At 32.6% G+C, this 20,560-nt stretch overlaps 1 protein-coding gene across 1 annotated transcript; it reads left to right on the plus strand.

Moving 5' to 3' along the window:
• The first annotated feature begins 14,485 nt into the window (after positions 1–14,485).
• LOC114257690 (protein IRX15-LIKE) lies at positions 14,486–15,786 on the plus strand. Its single transcript, XM_028197469.2, has one exon. The coding sequence runs from the start codon at positions 14,759–14,761 to the stop codon at positions 15,701–15,703; it is 945 nt and encodes a 314-aa protein (XP_028053270.2). The 5' UTR covers positions 14,486–14,758; the 3' UTR covers positions 15,704–15,786.
• The last annotated feature ends 4,774 nt before the right edge of the window (positions 15,787–20,560 follow it).

Below are 20,560 nucleotides of genomic sequence, written 5' to 3' on the forward strand. Positions count from 1 at the left end.
TTGTCAACGAGATAATATGTATGAAGATTAGAAATCATTCAAACAAATTATCTCAATCCTCACCATGAATAGTCGTGTTGTTCTTGGGATGGTGTGTATGAGTAGAGACCTAAGGCAAAATACTTATATCTTTGAAATTTTCTATTTTCTTTAATTTACATTTGAGCTTAGATCTGTGTTGTTGGTGAATATATATGTGTTATATTTTTTTTATTTACATTTGAGCTCAGATCTGTGTTATTAAGCTCAGATCGTTGTTGTTATTGATGATGATGATGATGATGATGAACATATAGGTTTGGTTTGGTTTGGTTTGGTTTAGTTTTGAACATATAGGTTTGGTTTGGCTTGGTATTGCAACAGATAGGGATTTTCTTGGCTCTGTATTTTAACACATATGATTTGGTTTGGCTTAGTATTTCAACAGATAGGAAAAAAAAAAAAGTTGAACTGATAATTTGGTTAAATAGATAATCTTCACTCTTTCCTCTCTTTAATTTGCATAGATAAAAAATTTTAAAACATATACATTAAAATAATTTCAATAGATAGAAAAAAATAAACAGATAATAAAATTTGGACACGCATTTGAACAGATAGATATAAATTTGAATAGATAGCAAAAAAATTGAACAGATAAAATTTTTTTTTTTGAACATATAGCAAAAAAGAATCAACAAATAAAAAAATAGTGAATAGATAAATTAAGGTAGTAAAATTAAAAATAAAATGTCTTTCAAAACTAATAAAAAAGATTTTTTACCAAACTATTTCGCAAATAGTGGATCTCTTACTAATAAAAAATATCGACTTACCTTAATACCTTATACCTGCTTAACTTTAATTTTTTAATAATTTTCTCACATAAATTTGCCAAATGAATTACAAAATTTTAATAAGATCTTATTTTTTAGTCGATAAATTATCTTTTATGCCACCACCTTAGGGGTGAGCATAGTCTGGATTGGACCGGATTGGGATAAAATCAGGACCAATCCGTTATCTACGGTTCCTAAAAAATTGGAACCAATCCAATCCGTTTAAATCGTGGAACCAATCCGAACCAATCCATTTAAACACGGATTGAATCGGTTTAGGACCACGGATTTACATAATTAAATAACAAAAATAAATATATAACACTTTAATTTCATAAAAATATAATTATCGCACCATATTAGTTTCACAATAACAACATATCTTTTCATAATAGCGACATACTGTTCTAGAATTTAAACAACCATAAGAAAACTGGTTCTACCATAAGTATTTAGACCATTACAAATTAACATTAAAAACTAGCAAACAAAAATAATAAAAGAAGATACTATGTGAGTTTAGGTTTGGATTTAAGTATTATATAAAATAAGAGAAGATACTATGCAAGAGGGTATATAATAAAAATATAGACTATATGTATACGGTCCGGATCGGTTCCAATTCGGAACCGTGGGGTTCAATCCGAAACCAATCCGTGAATTACGGATTTTTAATTTTTCAATCCAGAACCGAACCACGGATTCAAAAAACCAATCAAAACCTACTGGATTGGACTGGACTGGATCGGATTACGGATTTCATGGATTTCTTGCTCAGCCCTACACTACCTAATGAAGTCTAAGTAAATTTGTTTAGTGCATTTTTAAATTAAAATTTTTAAAATTTTTAATGACTTTTTAAAATAAAGAGAACTTACCGATAGGTCTCATATACAAAATTTCAAACCCATCTAATCTCAAAACAAAACAATTGTACCAATTAGTCATATATATTTTTAATTTTTACCAAAAAATCATTTTTTTTAATAAAAAATAGGGCAAATTATAAACACCCCCTCGAGGTTTGGTGAAAAAACAGATTCCCCCTGAGGTTTGAGAAATTACATCCCACCCCCTGAGGTTTATATTTTCATAACAAATTGCCTGAAAATTTGACCCTCAGGGGGCAATTTGTAATTTCTCAAATCTCAGGGGGAATCTGTATTTTTACCAAACTTCAAGGGGGGTGTTTGTAATTTGCCCTAAAAAATAAATAAATTTACAGACGCTGCTACATTCTATTATTGTCGAACTTCTGTCAGACAGTCATCGGAGACTCGCCAGAATGTTCAACATCATTAGGAAGTCATCGGAGTATCGCCGAAAGTTCACCGGAGTGTTCTGAACGTCAATGGAAGTTGCCGGAATGTCCAAAACGTTCGCTGGACGTTAAGAATATTGTTGGAGACTCATCGAAATGTCCAGAATGTTGCTAGGGAAAAAAAAAAGAATAAATGGAGAAATTATAGCTTAAAAACATAGCAAAATGTGCTAAATATTGATAAACTATAAGGAAAAAAAATGTAATGCCAAAAAACAACAACAATGGGAAAAAAAACATGTTATTTTTTAATTTTTGTACGGTTTAAGCAAATAATTTCTAATATTGATCAAACTGAAAAGTAAACTTTGAAACTATAAAATGTTATAGTTTCAAAGTAAAAATCTAATAAGCATTTATCCTTATTAATCATAAAAATTGTAAAATTTTACAGTTTTAAATCATAATTCATTCTAGCACCAAAGAAAAATTGAAACTGCAAAATTTTACAGTTTTCACTGCCTGTAACTAAAACTCAAAAACAACTTGCTCAGAACTTAAAAATTTTCTCCATTAAGAAAAGTGTATAGCAGAGAAAATATAGAAAAATTAAGAGATCAAAAGAGTGAGGCAGATATAAAGAGAGGATTGTACTCCGACAACTATTTTTTGTTTAGATCTAGCCAGATCTGATGTAGATTTATATAATCTACTCAAATCTAATGTAGATCTACATCATATCTAATTAGATCTACTCATCTTCTTCGTCGGAAACATATCTTCTTCATCGTCGGTGATGGTGAAGTAAGGAGTCAACGGTCAGTGATTGCCGGTGAACCCCAATCGATGGTAGTCATCAGTCACCAGTGACTATATATTAGAAAGAGAAAGAGAAGAAGTAAGATGTGATTGCCCGTCAAAGATTGCTGGAAATCAAAAAAAGAAAGAGGCAAAGAAGAACAAAAGCTGAGAAGAAGAAAAACGTAATAAGATTTTTGAGTGTAAAGAAAAAGTTGTGAGACTAAACAGGTCACGCCTTTTTTAACGAGGACTTCTTGATAATTTGCCCTTAAAATAATTTTAAAAAAATTCAATGGGTTTACCAAATGAGTTTTTGGTGAAAAATGGGGCTCAATCTGATAAAACTAGAACGATAGGCCCATTAATGGCCCATATATATTTTACGTTTAATATGTCATTGCATGCAGCGAGTGTCGTATGAGCTTAAAATTTGCCAAACTTTTGAATGAGGTTGTTCGCATATTTAATCAGAGATGGATAGTAAAATATACCAAGCCCAACACTACATAATAAGCCCAACAATTATATAAAAAATTGAACTCAAAATCTCAACAATTTGAACTTTCTATGCATCTAATTAGGCCACCAAGTTATCAAAACTCAAAATCCAAAATCCTTAATAATATATAATCACAATCATTATTTTTAAGCACACGAGCCAGCTCAGAATCTACAAAATTATTCTTTTAAAGATAAAAATATAATGTATAATATAATAATGCTAATGTGGACGGATTAGCATTTGCAAAAGCCACCTACTAATTCTAAATTGAAATTTTATTTGACTACATCATAATGAATAAATCATACATTACAACATACTTTTAAAATGGGTAATGATATTTATATTTCACTTTTAACCTCTTACACTTCTTTTATGATATGTTAAAATATAATAAATAAATAAAAAGTATAGAAAACTCAAATTGGGTATAAATATCATTGCTCTTTTTGAAAATTTTATTAAAAAAAAAACAAAACAAAACAAAAGGGTATTGATATTCTCAAAAGTTGATGATTAAAGACACCCTTAACTTATCTAAAACTCCAATCAAAACATTATGAGTAGTACCTTTGACAATAATGATTTAACATAGTATTTGCAAAAGGGTCTTCCAATTAATGAAAAAAGTCTAATGACGTGAATAGTTGGCAAGTATTAATCTGTGTGAAAGCTGTTTGGTAATGGGGAGACACTTTTGCCTACCACCACTCAAATTCAAATTATAATTTTAGATGTCCATATAATTCTAAGAAGCATGTTTGCCTCTTGTCCACTTTTGGATTAGAAAGATGAGTTTACATAGTTGTTGTGAGGTCTATTTTGGTGAGATTTATAAATGATGTTGTTGATGATGAGTCACTTAACGTAATATTGATATAAAAAATATGATTTAATCATATGATTATGGTTAAAAAATTTTATATGATTTTTATTTCCATGAGGTTGATTGAATTATAGGAGTCATATAATTAAATCACATTTGTATTCAAAATAATGAACGATTTTTTTTCTAAAATTATAATTACTGCCTTTTTTTTCAAAATAAAAAATAAAAAAGAACCACTATTGTTGTTGTCATATAATTAAATTACATTTTTCTTCAAAATAATGAATGATTTATTTTTAAAATTATACTTATTATTATTTTTTTCCATATAAATAAACCAATATTGTCATTATGATTTTTTAATCAATTTGATTTTTTTTCATATATAATTTACTCAAAATATGTTACAAAATAAATAATTTGAAGGCTAGACCCTAAAGAGCCATGGCCCCAAAAGAGGCGGTGTTACATAACAAATCGACTTAATGATATAGTGGTAAGTCGTGGAATCGCACGTAAGCGAGGATTAGAATTCCACACTTTTGACAGTGGGTAAGGTTCATTTTACCAATCATATGTGTTTCCAGAATAATTAACCCGGAGACAGTTAAACGAAAGATCTCAAGGGTAAAAATTCAAAATCTTACCGCTTGACCACTCTTTATTTTAAATAGTCCCGCTACATCTTTTTAATTGCGATTTTTCAATTTCACTTTCAATGACATGGTTAAGACTCATGTGAAATAGTTTTACACTCCTCTCTCTCATTTTTAACCTTTTAATTCTATATTACTGAAAGTAAAATTAAAGGGATAAAATTAAAGAAATGATTTTTTTTTTAGTTTAAATAATTATCTCAACTGTGGACAAGCCCTTGTTTTGTTGGGTGAAAAGTGTAGACAAAAAATCACAAGAGTTAGGGTTGGTTTGACAATGATTTTATCAGTTAGTTTTTTTATTTTTTTAGTTTGAAACTTTTTTTTTTTTTTGTTTATTTGGTTTTTTTCTAAATTTTTTGACTTTAGAATGATAAAAAAAAATTTTGTTAACAAAATTTTTTTTGTTAAACTTTTTATTTATTTATTTATTTTTTGTTATTTTGTGATTATTTAACCCAAAATGCTTACCAAACCGGGACTTAAAACCCGTTAAATGCGGTGCGGAGTGGATATCAGTCATTTCCTTAACTAACACCCTTTACTTTATCAGTTGGGTCATTTCATTCCTCATCTGACACTTTCTAGTAGTGTGTATTAGTTATTCATGTCATTGTCCATTGTGTGCTTTAATTAACTGTTTTGTGATTTTTTTTTCATAACTATTTCAGTTTAAATATAATACCTACATTTGATCAACCAAACTATACCTACCCATAATAAAATGGCAACAGTACTGGAAGCTACAGGTTCAGCTATAATGCACTGGAGGAAAATAGAAGAGTCAATCCAACAACACCCTTGAAAATTACGTCTTTTAATGTATGATAATTAATTTTAAACATTTTTAGGACACATTTATGAAAGTTCCAGGTCAGTTGTGAAAATGAAATATACCATTTTATACTAGTAATTATATGAATCAATAATTTTATTTAAAAAAAAAAAGAGATATATAGACTCTGTTTGATGGAGTTCTGAAACGTTAGTTCCAGAGCTTGATTTGAACATACTATTTGTTTACGATTTTTAAAAATTAATTCCATACTCATTTTTGAAAACGCGGTCAAAGGCAAAAAAATTTAGATTAATCAGTCGTCCCACCGATTGACTAGTAGAGGCCGAGACCCAGGCCGAAGGGGTCGTGGAAGGGGATCTAACCCTTACCATTTACAGAATCCATACCATATAGAATTTCCCGGACTTCAAGCTACCCTTAACAATAAAAAAAAGGAAATCTAGCCAAGTGGCTAAAGATGTCCTCCTTACTCCTCCAGAACCATATATACAGAATACAATCATTGAGGAAACAGTCCTCTATATCAATACAGAAGATGAACAATGAATGTCAGATCCATGGGAGATCAAAATGAGGTATATCACCACTCAACAATTTTCGCCTCATTTTGATCAATACAAATACATCTATGAACAGATACTTGTTGAGACTGCTTCGATTAAGTTCAAACATACTTTGGATAATCCCAATCAAACTGCGAGTCCCATCAATTTCAATAAAACAACTATTCAGAAAATTATGCCTATGACAGCCTAGGGTATGCATCCCCATGTTACCAGAACTTTGGATATCCGTAATAAGGAATCCCGTTCTAGTTATTGGGATCATATTGATGCTTTCACTTATGCATTCTACTACCAAAATCCCTCACAGAGCCATTCTTGGTTTCTCCGTATCATTCCCGATGTCCTAAAAAACGATCTACCTAACTGGTTTCTCGTTTGGTGGGATAAATTCGGGCTACAGTTAGAAATTTTTCCATAACCTATTAGGCAGGCTTTCAATGAATGACAGATTGCCTACAGCCGTCTTCTAGTATATAAAGACATTTCCATGTCTAAATCAGTAGTTCACTTTGTCATTCGCTTTGGAATTCCATAGATATGGAAATGGGATTTTCAATGTGATTACCAGAACAAAGTTTCACATCTCAAAAGAGTTTTCTTTGTGAAATGATGGACAAAGGGGCTTAATACCTCTAAACAGCAACATAAAATTTTACAGAAAATTCATGTTCATACTAAAGTATGCTGGGAGGCTGTTCTTAAATTACTCCCAGCAACTCCAGTAATAAAAAATTCTTTTGTCCAGATTCAATCTGAATTAAGACAAAGGTATCCAGATCTGTCCAAGCAGGAATAAATAATTAAAAGTATGGATTACATGAAGGAACAGTTCCTTCAATTCCTGTCCAGCGATGATACCAACATGCAGTCTGTTTCCAATAGCCAAGGGCCTAACCATGAGAAAGACCCAGACCAAGACGAAAATGAGTTCGCAGTTCTTGCTAGTGAATCTCAAGACCCTGCCAACAATGAACCTAATATTGGTGATTTTTGGGACTCTTTGACTAGTCTCATTGCAGAAAAAATTGATAAAGAAAAGGACAAGAAAGGAAAATGAATGGCTGAGTGACCTTGTCCTCCACCAGCATTACTTTTCAGAAACATCGGCACAAAACGACAAATACAGCATATTAACTTTAGTCGAAAGGAGATGCTCTGTCGGCCATCTAACACTAGCCATACAATTATCCTCACAGCTGTCCACTACAGGATAATGAAGATAAGGTGCTAAGTCATCATCAGATCAACTGAGGATAAGGACGATCGACTCCACTCCACAAGGACACACCACTTGTCCTCATCTTTATCTTTTCTTATCTTTTATTTATTTATAAAATGGATAGCCTCACCCTTGTTGAAGGCATACGTTTTTAGAGTGTTTTTATAAGTGTGCTTTCTCTCTCTGTACGCCTTCTTTGCTGTATAATAAAGTTTGCAGATTTGGTTGTAAGTATTTCTTTTCAAATTCTAATGTTTTAATGTATGCATATTGATACACTTGTTGAATTAAATGATTTATTAACATATTATCAGTTGCGTCATAATTGTTTACTCACTGTTGATAATCGTCATTTACAGTCTGTAAGAACATAACAATTACAGAATATTAATAATCAAATATAGTTAATTGAGCAGCAGATCCAAGAGCAGATCTGCTTGTTGGCAACGGCCGTCAGGCCACCCTCTCCTCTATAGTAAAAGTATGAGACCATATATGGCATAATTTAAATTTAATATAATAATAATATGGACAGTAGTATTCCTGGGTTTGTGCTATTTGAGCATAGATATGTGTTAGGTTAAGTGGGACATCACCCAAGTCGCGTAGAGGTAGACCGGTTAGCAGTGATTATGGTTAGGTCATATCTTTGTAAGTCGTTGATAGACGTGCTTAGCTTTATCCTCAAGCACCTTACATGATATCAAAGCCAAGTTTATTATTATTTGTATTATAATTATATTTTATTTAAATTATACATATATGGTCACTATACACTAGCATGAGTACTACACCTACAGAGTATTCAACCACTATAGTAGCCAATACAGTAGCTTCTACATTAGAAGCAGCCGAGTTAGTCGCTTATCAGGTTGTTAGGGAAGCCTTAGACAAATGGGCTATCCCTAAAGTCAAACTAGATGCTATCTATAAGATGGGAACCTTTGACTTTACCAGTAGAAAAATAATTAAAACTTTTGAACATGTTGTACCCATACAGAATGATGATGAGATTATGTATCTCCTTCACATACAGGACTTATACCCTTTTTTACAAAAGTATAAGTATGTTCATATAGGACTTGTCCAGGTAGCATTCAAGCCCTTAACCTTACTTGGGCAAAATACCAGTATTCAGTGTACCCTCCAGGATGGTAGATGTTTCGATTGGGAAGCATCTCTTATGGGAGCTATTGAAACCAGCCTCTCTCATGATCCAGTATATTTCAATATATATCCAAACCTAAGCATAGCACTTATTGACCCTAATCTGTCAAAAGTCTTAGAGCATAGGATCCTTTCAAATAGATATCAGTATCTTCCAGGATCCCCACTTTTTACAGTAATCTCTAGGATTCATTTAAAGGTATTAACTACCCTGAATCCTTACATCAAGAAACAGAGTGAATTAGGACAAACAATTCTAATTGATACCAACCTCTTCAGCAGCCAAGTTGCCGTCCCCAAGATGATACCTTGGCAGAATATAACTTTTCCTGAAAGATGGCAAATTCCAAATGCTGTTCCAGTTCGACCCATTGTTAGACAATCCTTAGATGATCTGTATAACATCACATCCATAATCATTACATTCTTTCTCTCACAAAAAAGTCAAAAAAGCTAAAAGTCCTTCCCAAATCAAACTTTTTAGCCTCAGACTAAAATAGCTAAAAAATTCAAAAAGTCAAAAAACCAACCCACTTTCCAAACGAACCCTAAGCTAACTACTCTCTAATCATTTATCACGTCCTTCCTCAACTTCATTTATTTGTTTTATCTTCTTCACCAATCCAAACAGAAAATGAAATGTAAATTAAATAAATAAACAAAGTGTGAGCCTTATAATAAAATAAATTCTATATTTTTTATTTTTTATTTTATAAATTTAAACTCTAAATTTTTTAATTTTTTTTCAATTTAAACTATGGCCTATTTTGAAAACTCGGCTAAAAGTCAGCTTTTTAACTTTTTAATTTTTTTTAGTTATATCACTTCTCTATTTTTTTGTATTTTTTTTTAAAAAGTCAAAAAAAGTCAAAAAGTTAATTTTTAACTTACGTTCCAAAATAAGCCTATTTGCCTAATTTTGTTAATTAAAATAGATAAAAAAAAATGAATCTTTTAATCATTAAACTCAATAACAATGATATTTTAATCATTATATATATATATATACACATTGAGTATAATAATTAAAATGCTATTTTCTATTATTTCACTAACGAAAATAGACAAATTGATTCCACACCCCTTACTTTGAGTGTCGTGTTTGGTTAGCACTTTCAAAAGTTGATTCCACACCCAATTTTCAAAACACATCTATCCGGTCATCTCCCAGACGTCCGGCCGGTTGACCGGAACAGTGTTTGGTTTTTTTTTTTTTTTTTTTTTTGTCATCTATTATTTTTATATTTTAAATCAAAAATATTTTCAATTTTTTTTTTAAATTTTTTATGAGTTTTGAATAGAATTTTAAGTTGTGTGTTTGGTTATGAGTTGTAAATTTTTTAATCAAATATTATATGTCACATCATTCATTTCAAGCTCAATTCAAAACTCGTTTCAAAATTTTTTACCAAACAAATTTTTCACAAACAAATCATAATTCCAAAACTTACAAACTCAAAATACAACTCTATTCTCAAATCATAATTCTAAAACTCTACCAAACGCTACCATAGTTGTAACAACCCCGACCTCTGATTAACGATAATTCATAGTTAAATAAGCCTAATCAGTAATTCAGGTGAAGTTCTGAATTAATTACATGTGTGTGTTGCATTAATGTGCTTATATCTATTTATCGTAGAAATATCTGTTTCTGTTTCGTTTTACGAATTGAAGGCCTTATCTGCATCTGATTACAAAATTGACTTGATTTATGCGTTATTTAGGATTTTTGAAAAATTATGGTAGGTTTAATTAAAATTCAATTCGGAACGATTAAATTAGAATAATTTAATGTCCAATTGATTAGTTGATCAACAATTTAATTAAACCATTGGCCAAGCCTATATAAGGCTCCCATATGTGCCTTCACTCATTCTTTTCTTCATCTCAACACATTTTTAAGCTCACATACAAACCAAATGTAAGAGAGAGAAAAAAGAGAAGTTTGAGCTTAAATTAAGAAGATTGCTAGAGAACTTAGAGAATTTGGCTTGGAACTTCTAACAATTGATCATCTAAAGCATCATTGACAAGCCTAGGTAAGAATTCAACCTTTAGATTGTATAATTACGATGTGTAAGACATGAACTCTAGAGAATTATGATGGATAATACAAGAATTTAGGTAGAAATGAAGAGAATTGATCTATGTCATGCATGCATGCATGCATATATCAAAGCATATTGAGTATGCATGTGTCCTTCTTGAGTTGGTTTAGAGAATTCATAACATTTCTTACCATTTGACCTTAATTGATCATGTTTTGAAGAACCTAAGTTCATATCAATTCATACATGTTATCTTCAAGTTATGTTCTTTGAGCTTCAAGCTTGGTTTTGTATAATTGACTTATCTTTGGGCCTTGATTTTGTGAATTGATTTTGAATTCAAGTTGTTTTGCATGTTTACACTAGTTTCCTTCAGTTTTTGGTCTAAAGATCGTGAATTTCAGTTTAGAATTGGAGCTTTGAGCTTGGGAGCAAATCTGCAAATTCTAGAATTCTGTTCCTATGCTCGAGTGGAGGAACCTACGCTCGAGCGACCACTCTGAGTGTGTGTACTTCCGCTCGAGCAACCTAAAGTTAGCTCGAGCATGAAATGCATGCTCCAAGAAGTTTACCATTTTTTAAGACCGCTCAAGTGACAAAGGTTACGCTCGAGCGAAGACTTGACTCTCATGCTCGAGCGACTGTCGAGCGTTTGTCAAGCGTAAAAATCACACAACTAGTACGTTTGCAGATGTTTACAGACGGCTTGAGCGGCAGAAGTTGCGCTCGAGCGACCACTTATATTTTGCATATCCGCTTAAGCGAAGGAAATTGCGCTCAAGCGAGACCCCTGTTTTCAGTAAATTTTGTTAAGTGTCTCCAAGTACATTTTAGCATCCTCATTACATTCTAGGCATTCCCAGGCCAAAATTAAAACATAATAATGAGGATAAGAAGTAGTAACACACCAAGATAAGAAAGGATTAAGATAATGAGTCCAAGTGTGTAATTTAGTATGTGTTCGTTCTGTAACTGTGTAGGTCACACGCCACAAGACGTCTGATTTGCCCATTCTGCCTGTTTGCTTTGAAGCCATCTGTGAGTAATAACTTAGTAAAGCTATGTTCAACTCTAATTATTTTATGTATGATGAAATAAGATATATTCTATGAAATGTTATGTTTTGTATAATGAATGATTGTCCAAATTCTGATAAGTATTCAGGGCTCAAGTAAGTTATCTATTCCCGGTTCAGAGGTTTCTTTATAGAATTGACAAGTTATCTGTACCCAGCCGGAGGTTCCTTTATGGAGCTGACAAGTTGTCCATACCCGGTCTAGATTTTTTTTTATGGAATTGACAAGTTATCCATTCCTTTATAAAACTGACAAGTATGATCTTCGATGCCCCGTATGTGATCTGTTAGCGCTAATGGATGTAAGATTAAGTATGTATTCTGATTTTTGTCATTGACTTGAACAAAAATATGAATATAAATCTGTTTCTGATATGAATTCTGATTTCTGAATATGTTATGGACATTATTCATCAAACCCTTTACTCTATTATTATTCATTGGGCTTTCGCTCACCGTTTATGTTATGTATATAGTTGAGTAGGCGCATGACCAGACTTAAGTTGCTGCCTGGCGAATTTTGAAGTCAGCCAGTCATCGTGCCTCCCGTAGAGGTTCCCTTTTGAGATATGATCAAGTTTTTGAGTCTTTGGGACTTTTGTACTTTCTGATGTTTATGTTTTGTCTGAACATGTTTTGAAAGTTCTGTATCTATGGCTTTGGTGACATAAGACTAATGTATTTATGACGTTATATATTTATATATAAGTTTGTTTTAAGGCTTACCGTCTCATGTGCTTTAATATAGCTCTATGGACAATGTATATTTCTATATTTGCTTCCGCAGCCCCTTATTATATGTCATTCTGTTAAGAGGCCTTTGGTAATTCAAGGATTATTGGCCGGTTACGACGTTAAACCTGTAGGGACGGGTTTGGATCGTGATAATAGTTTACCTTAGAGTATGTTCAGCGCTTACTCAAATTTTTTATTAAATTTGAATAAAAGTTTGATTTGATATGATGCATTCTAATCGTTCATCAAATTTGGTTAGTCGTTTGATCGGTCATCCGGCCTAATGGAAATTTTCATCAAATCTTCCCTAATTCGGTCGTCCATTCGGTTGTTCGCCTGGTTGTTCAACCGGTTTGACAGCCGGTTGCCTGCAAAATTTGATGAAAAGTTAAACACTTCCTTAATTTGATGAAAAAATATGACTCTTCATTTGATACTAATTTAGTGAAACAGTTAGAATACCGTTTCACCAAATTTAAATTTGATAAAAGATATGAATCTAAATTGAGGAAGGTATTATAAATCTCACACTAGGTAAAATTATCGATTCTAGATATCCTCGGATGTTTTTTTACATTTAAAAAAATCCCATGGATTTGATGGATTCATGGAGAGTGATTGAAAATTATGCCATGGCATCAACGGCAATGCCCTAGATCCATTTCAATTATTGATATGTGATTGAGATACATTTGTTGCGCGGGATTATTTTTTTTTTTTATGTTTTTAACAAAGGACAGGTGGCAGCACATGAGGAGTGAAAAAGAGATTTGAGACACAAATTTGGAATTGAAAATTCCAACTTGTACATAGGAGTAGTGTTTGTTTGTTGCCTGGATATGAAATAGATGGATAAATTACATTTTTAAAAAATTAAAAAGAAAAGAAAATGTAACGCTGTGTTTGGTTGGGGGATTTGAGGAGGGAATTGAAAAAGGAAAGGGAAAAGTTAGGTGAAATGTGAATAAAATACACATACATTTCACCTAGTTTCACACACCTTTTCCCTTTCCCTTTCCAAATCCCTCCCTAAATCCCTCAACCAAACACAGCATAAGAGTAGATAATGGTAATTGAAGCATTTATTGCTATAGCTCAAAGATGCCACTCACCTGGATTTAGATCCTTTATTTCATGCCTGTTTACTGAAAATGGCCACCTCCCTCCCACTTAATTATTGGCTACTTCTTCAATATATTTGATTAACCTGATTTTAACGCCATATTCTACAATTACAATGCTAAAAGGCTATGTTTGGGAGGTTGGTTGGAGACTATTTTAGTCATAAGTAGATAAAATAAATTAAAATATTAATAAGATAAAATATTATATTAAAATTATAATTATTTTATTTTTTCTTTTACAAAAGTTAAAAAGTTCATTCTAAATGAAATTTTTTAGTCTCAAATTAAAATAACTAAAAAAATTAAAAAGTCGACTCACATCCCAAATTAAGGCTAAGCTAACTACTATCTAAGTCATTTTTCTCGCCCTTCCTCAACTTCATTTATTGGTTTTATGTTCTTCACTAATCCAAACAGAAAATGAAGGGTAAATTAAAAATATAAATAACTAATTAAAGTGTGTGTCTTATAATAAAATAAATTTTAAAATTTTTATTTTATAAATTTAAACTCAAATTTTTTTAATATTTTTCAATTTAAACTATGGTCTATTTTGAAAACTCGGCTAAAAGTCAATTTTTTTTACTTTTTAATTTTTTTTAAGTTACATCACCTTTCTATTTTTTTTAAAAATCCAAAAAAGTCAAAAAAATCAATTTTTAACTTACTTTTCAAAATAAGTCTATATGTCCATTTTTGTTAAGTAAAATCAATGAAAAAATTGAGAATTTTAATCATTAAACTCAATAAAATGATATTTTAAATATTTTATATTAGATTAAGTATAATGATTAAAATACTATTTTCTGTTATTTTACGAACGAAAATGGGTGAATAAATTAAGATTTAAATTGCTAAAATGAAAATTTTATTTTTGTTAAAAAATATTTATTTTTGTTGTTGTTGTTGCGATTGTTCCAAAAATAAAGATGCCCAATGATATCTCCACTCCTCTTTCTCTCTCTCTCTCTCTCCTCTTCTCTTCCAACCTAAAGTCTTGCCAGTTGAAGGATTCATAACAATGCTCATCGTCACAGTCGTTCAGAATCAGATCTAACCACAAAAATGAAATCAATCATCCAAAACCTGGTCTGAGTCTCTCTGTGTCTCTCTCGCTCTCTCATCACCACCTTTCTTTCTCTCTCTCTCTCTAAAATGAAGGGAAGCACAAAGCTGATCGTCCTCCACCCTTCAATCCACAAGCATGGAGGTAGTCCTCACCGTATTTGGATTCTCGTTTTCGTCTCCTTCTTCACTTTCGCCGTCATTTTCACTCTGATCACCACCAGAGACCCCACCACCACCGCCACAATCACCACCACCACCTCCTCCGCCGCCGCCTCCACCTCTCAACTCCCCAAACCCGTCTTCGACGCCCTCCTCCACTACGCCTCCACCTCCAACACCACTTCCGGTGGCGGCCGAATGTCCTCCGCCGAGCTCAACTCCATCGCCGCCGTCCTCCGCCGCTGCCCTCACTGTAACTTCCTTGTTTTCGGCTTAACCCACGAAACCCTCCTCTGGAACTCTCTCAACAACCGCGGCCGAACAGTGTTCGTCCACGAGAGCGCTTACATGGTTGCCAAGCTCGAAGAGAAAAACCCAGAAATCGAAGCCTACGATGTTCAATTCACAACCAGAGTGAGCGATCTCTACAACCTCATCGACCACGCTCGGGAACAACTCAGAAACGAGTGTCGTCCAGTGCAGAACCTGCTCTTCTCGGACTGTAAATTGGGCATCAACGATCTCCCAAATCACATCTACGAGGTGGGTTGGGATGTAATTTTGGTGGACGGTCCCAGAGGCTACTTCGCTGCTGCGCCGGGAAGAATGGCGGCAATTTTTACAGCCGCCGTGCTGGCGAGGAGCAAGAGAGGTGGCGCGGCCAAAACCCATGTGTTTGTTCATGAATTTGATAGGGAAGTGGAGAGAATTTGCAGTGATGAGTTCTTGTGCAGAGAGAATTTGATCGAGTCTGTAGATTTGTTGGGTCATTTTGTGGTGGAAAAATTGGATGATAATGGGTTTGATTTCTGCTCAAACTCTTCATCTTCTTCATCGTCACCATTGTCGACATCATCATGGGTAGATGATTAGAACAGGTCCCTTGTGATTATACTTGTATTAATTATTATGTTTTTTTGAACTTTTTTTTATTTATTTATAATTTATAGTATAAATGTGTGTTTTTAGTAGGTTTAAATAGTTTTTGAGAATTGAGAATGAATGATGGTGAGAAAGATCTGGGTTTTGAAATTGTAGCTCTGTTTGGTCCCTTGGGGTAAAAAAAGGGTTGGGAATTTTGGGACCCGGGAAAGCAAATTTAGAAAAACAAGTGTATGAGTTTTTTGAATTAAATTTTTTGAAAATTTAATTTTTTGATTTTTGTATTTTTTTTTTATTTTTAGTGAATATTTTTTAAATTTTAAATATTTTTTTTACTTTGTTAGATGCACCTTAGATGTATCTAAAAAGTAAAAAAAAAATTATGAAAAAATATTTTAAAAATTTAATAAATTCATAAAAATACAAAAAATTTACTGAATTTTCGTATTTTTTTATATTTTTAGTATTTAGTGAATTTTTAAAAGATTTTTTTCACAAATTTTTTTCTTTTTAGGTATATTTATGTTAGGTATGCTTAAAAAGTAAAAAAAAAAAATTGTTTAAAATATTAAAAAAATTCAGTAAAAATAAAAAAATACGAAAAATAAGAAAATAGAATTTTTTGAAAAGTGTTTTTAAAAAAACACAACCAAGCATGGTGATGTATTTATTTATATTTGGCAGTTGAACTTAAACTTGATTGTTGTAAAATATGGAAATTGCATAGATTTCGGAATCAAGTTTTCTCTTCCTTTGGGCAACTTTCTCGGCAACCAAACAATGTTAAAGAACCAGTTGTCACCGGTGAATCCTGAATTGTGAACTGGTCAAGGAGGGGATGACGGTATAATCGGCGGCAATCTTAGGCATATATGATCTTTGGGCTCATACACGTGCTCTTCAATTGCTGCGAAAACTATTAAGAATCTATTAAATGATGCGAGTACGGCTCCATAAAATATTTTATTGTATAAACATTTTAAAAAAACTTCTAGCGCAATTTTTTAATTTTTTTTTAATATGTAAAGAATAATGCTATCTATATGCTGAAGAGCAAAAAACCAAAAAAAAAATTCTAGCCAACGGGCGGGTTGGTTCGGCGGAAGGATCGGATCCAAAATGTTTTTAACTTGGGTTCGATACCTTGTAATCTTTCAGATGATGCCTTTATACTTCGCCTAAAGTGAGGTCTTAGACCGGGGTTAGGGATTGACGTAGTTATTCCCTTTTTTTAACTTAAAAAAAAAAAAAAAAAATCTTCGAAGTCAAATAATAAATCAAAAAGCGAACACTAACATGTGGTGAGCCAAAAATGAATAATATTTTACTTCAAAAATATTTTATTTACAAACTTGATCAAATAACAAAGCATAGGTAAATTAATTTCTTAAAATAATATTTTATATTAAAATAAAACGAGTTTAAATAAATTTTCAATGTTACAATACAGGTATTTTTGATAATTGAAAAAAATTATTAAGAATATACTGTGATTTGCCTTGTTATTATGTATATATAAAAGCCTATGATAAATATAAAGAAATGTTAAATGAAACCAATAACAATACATGGCATCACCCAAACAAAAGAATATTCATAAATAAACTTATTTTATTAAGAGCATCTTTAACGGTTTATCAAATATTTTTTTAAATCTAAGTAAAAAAATATCGAATTCCTTTATTTGATATCGTCTGCTCCAACAATTGAATTTGACTTTTTATTAAACCATTAATCAACTAGGCAGACGACCGATCAATGCAAAAAAATATTTTGAGATCAACACAACCCAACTCTCAGATGGTGCCTTTATATTTCGCCCAAAGTGAGGTCTTAGACCGGGATTAGGGATTGACGTAGCCTAATTATTCCCTTTTTTTTTAACTTTAAGAATATACTGTGGTTTGCCTTGTTATTATGTATATATAAAGAAAAATGCTTGGGAGCACTAATTAGTGCTCCCACTAATTAGGTGGCAGTGGGTCCCGTCATTAATGATGTGATGTTTTGGTCTTGGAGTTATATTTTTTTTTTTTTAAATTTTTTTAATACATTAGTGCTATTAGTGATGATGTTTTTAGTGGGATGAATCATTGTTAATATATAAAAGCTTATGATAAATATAAAGAAATGTTAAATGAAACCAGTAACACTATATGGCATCACCCCAAAAAAAAAAAAGAATACTCACAAACAAACTTATTTTATTAAGAGTAATATATAAGAGCTTTCACAGTGAGATGGTTAAAAATTATGTTAAGTTATGTGTTATATGACAAAAAGTAATAAAAGTAGGGCTCAAAAAAGTTTGTTAATGTGTGTTAAGAGTTTGTTATTTTTAAAGAGTGAATAGTAGTATAATGGATGTGTTAAGATGTGTTATTATATATATATATAATAATAAAAGCCCAAAAAAAATTTTAACAAGTAAAAAAATAAAAAATAAGAAAAATATTGTAGTTGATCGGCCGGTCAACCAGTCAGACCCAATTTTTTTTTTTCTTTTCTTGAAGGGTCCGGACGTCCAGGAGACTTCCCCAAGCACACAACTCTCTTTTTTTCGCTAGCTGAATCGCTCGCTGCAATTAATATACAAGTTAACATTTGACACTAACGTTGAGCACTAACACACAAATTAGCAGCTCCTTTGCAACTCCAAACAACACCCTGAGCTAGATAGAATTTATCAACAATACTACAAATTCGCTTGGAATTTATCAAAAAAAAAACTCACACTTTATCAATTTAATCTCTATCACATAAATACATTTGGGAAAAATTATGAATTAATAAGGTGGGTACATGTGGGAAAATTTATGAATTAATAAAGTGGGTGCATGTTCAAACATTATTAGGTATTTAAATATCATTTATTTTTTTACAACTAATTACATTTGGCCTTTTATAGTTTTAATAAAATATGCAATGTTGTTAGTAAATTTTTTAATAAAATTATTAGTATTTAATAGAATTATTCATAACAGTATAGGCTAGTAGCGGTAGAATCCGGATCGTCGGTCGCGGTTTCCTATCGCCCTTTCCTGTCGCCCCCAAAACGACGTCGTTTTGGGGGCAAAGTTTCAAAAAAAAAAATTGCAGAGGAAGAGGGAGGAAGGAGAGGGAGAGGGAGAGGGAGAGGGAGAGGGAGAGGGAGGGAGGAAGGAGGGAGGAGGGGGGAGGAGGAGGAAGGGAAGGGAAGGGCCGGACTGGAGGGGGCCATAAATATAGGGGGAGGAGGAGGTGGAGGCAGAGGGGACGGCCGGAGGCGGAGGCGACGGTGGTCGCAGGTGCTGTGACGAGGGACGGCGGGCGGCGGCGGGCGGCGAGGGACGAGCTGACGAGCTGCGACGGTGAGCTCGCAGCCTGAGCTGCTTCCTCCTCCTCCCCCCTCCTCCCTCCTTCCTCCCTCCCTCTCCCTCTCCCTCTCCTTCCTCCCTCTTCCTCTGCAATTTTTTTTTTTTGAAACTTTGCCCCCAAAACGACGTCGTTTTGGGGGCGACAGGAAAGGGCGATAGGAAACCGCGACCGACGATCCGGATTCAGTAGCGGTAGTCCTAGGAGGAGCTATTAGCAGATGCGCTCTAATTTTATTTTATGTTCACGTGAGTCACGTTATGAAAGGGTTCATTACTTCATTCCACAATAACATTATACACGGAAAAATATAGAAAAGTATTTGGTACTTGAATTTGGGTTTTTCTGAAGGGAAATGAGTGGAAATTCTAATTAGAGTTGCTATTAATAATGTGACAGTGAATTTCATCTATTGTCACAGTATGTGTTATGTCTGTTTTTTTTTTTTTTTTTTTTTACTTTTTCACCTCATTAGTGATGGATTTAGAGCCACCAAATTAGTAGTCTCTATCATGATTGTTTTTCTGAATCGTTTAACACTTGTTGCCTATTGCAATTGCACTCTTGTCAACTGTAGTTGTTGTTTTATTTCTGATCGATCGTCCAAATGACCGACCAATCGACCAGAAAGCCAAAACTTGAATTATTTGGACAAACTCAAATTCGAGCTAAACAGATGGGACAAGAAAAGAAATAGACGTCAGTGAAGGATGTGAATGGAGATGATAAGAGATCAGTTTTTTTAAAAAAATTATGTGTGAATTTTTAATTTTTAATTCAACTATTTTATTGATATAACTTTGTATTTTATTCTAATCCCGACAATTTTAACTTACATAATTATACGTGATTCTATCCAATCAATACTCATTCAAACGTTTTCTAATTAAAATTGAGTTAGAACAAAAACAATCGAGTCACAGGTCACACAGTTAACAAAGTAGAGGAGAGTGAAGAGGGGGTGGTCCTTCGTGTTTGAAAGGAATGGCACATCTGCAGGCTGTTGGGTACCCCCACCCCCCAGCCGTACGTGCTTAATAATATTCCAGTAAAATAAATTATTTACTCTACTTTTCTATAATTTTTTAAACACTATTTTTGTCCAATTTATATAGCCTCCGTTTGGGAAGTGGGTTGGCTTTTTGGCATTTTTGGCTATTTTAGCCTGGGCTTAAAAGCTTGGTTTGGGAAGGGCTTTTTGGCTTTTTGACTTTTTTGAGTTTTTTTGTGAGAGAAGAATGTAATGATTATGGGTTGGAAGTGATGTTTTGTTTGTTATGGCTAAAATAGCCTATTTTGTTTTTTGTGGCTAAAATAGCCAAAAAAGCCCAAACCATGGCTTCCCAAACGAAGCCATAGCAAATTCGTTATGTTTGGGCCATGGGTTTAGGATTGGTTTCATTTCAATAATTTAACTTGTTTATTATTCAAAATTTAATGCGTAGATCAGTGGTTTAAAAAAAAAAATCTAATGATTCAATAATTATAACTATA

The sequence above is a fragment of the Camellia sinensis genome, chromosome 2 (assembly GCF_055761805.1).
Source record: "Camellia sinensis isolate YWXY chromosome 2, ASM5576180v1, whole genome shotgun sequence".
In the NCBI taxonomy this organism is placed as follows: Eukaryota; Viridiplantae; Streptophyta; class Magnoliopsida; order Ericales; family Theaceae; genus Camellia; species Camellia sinensis.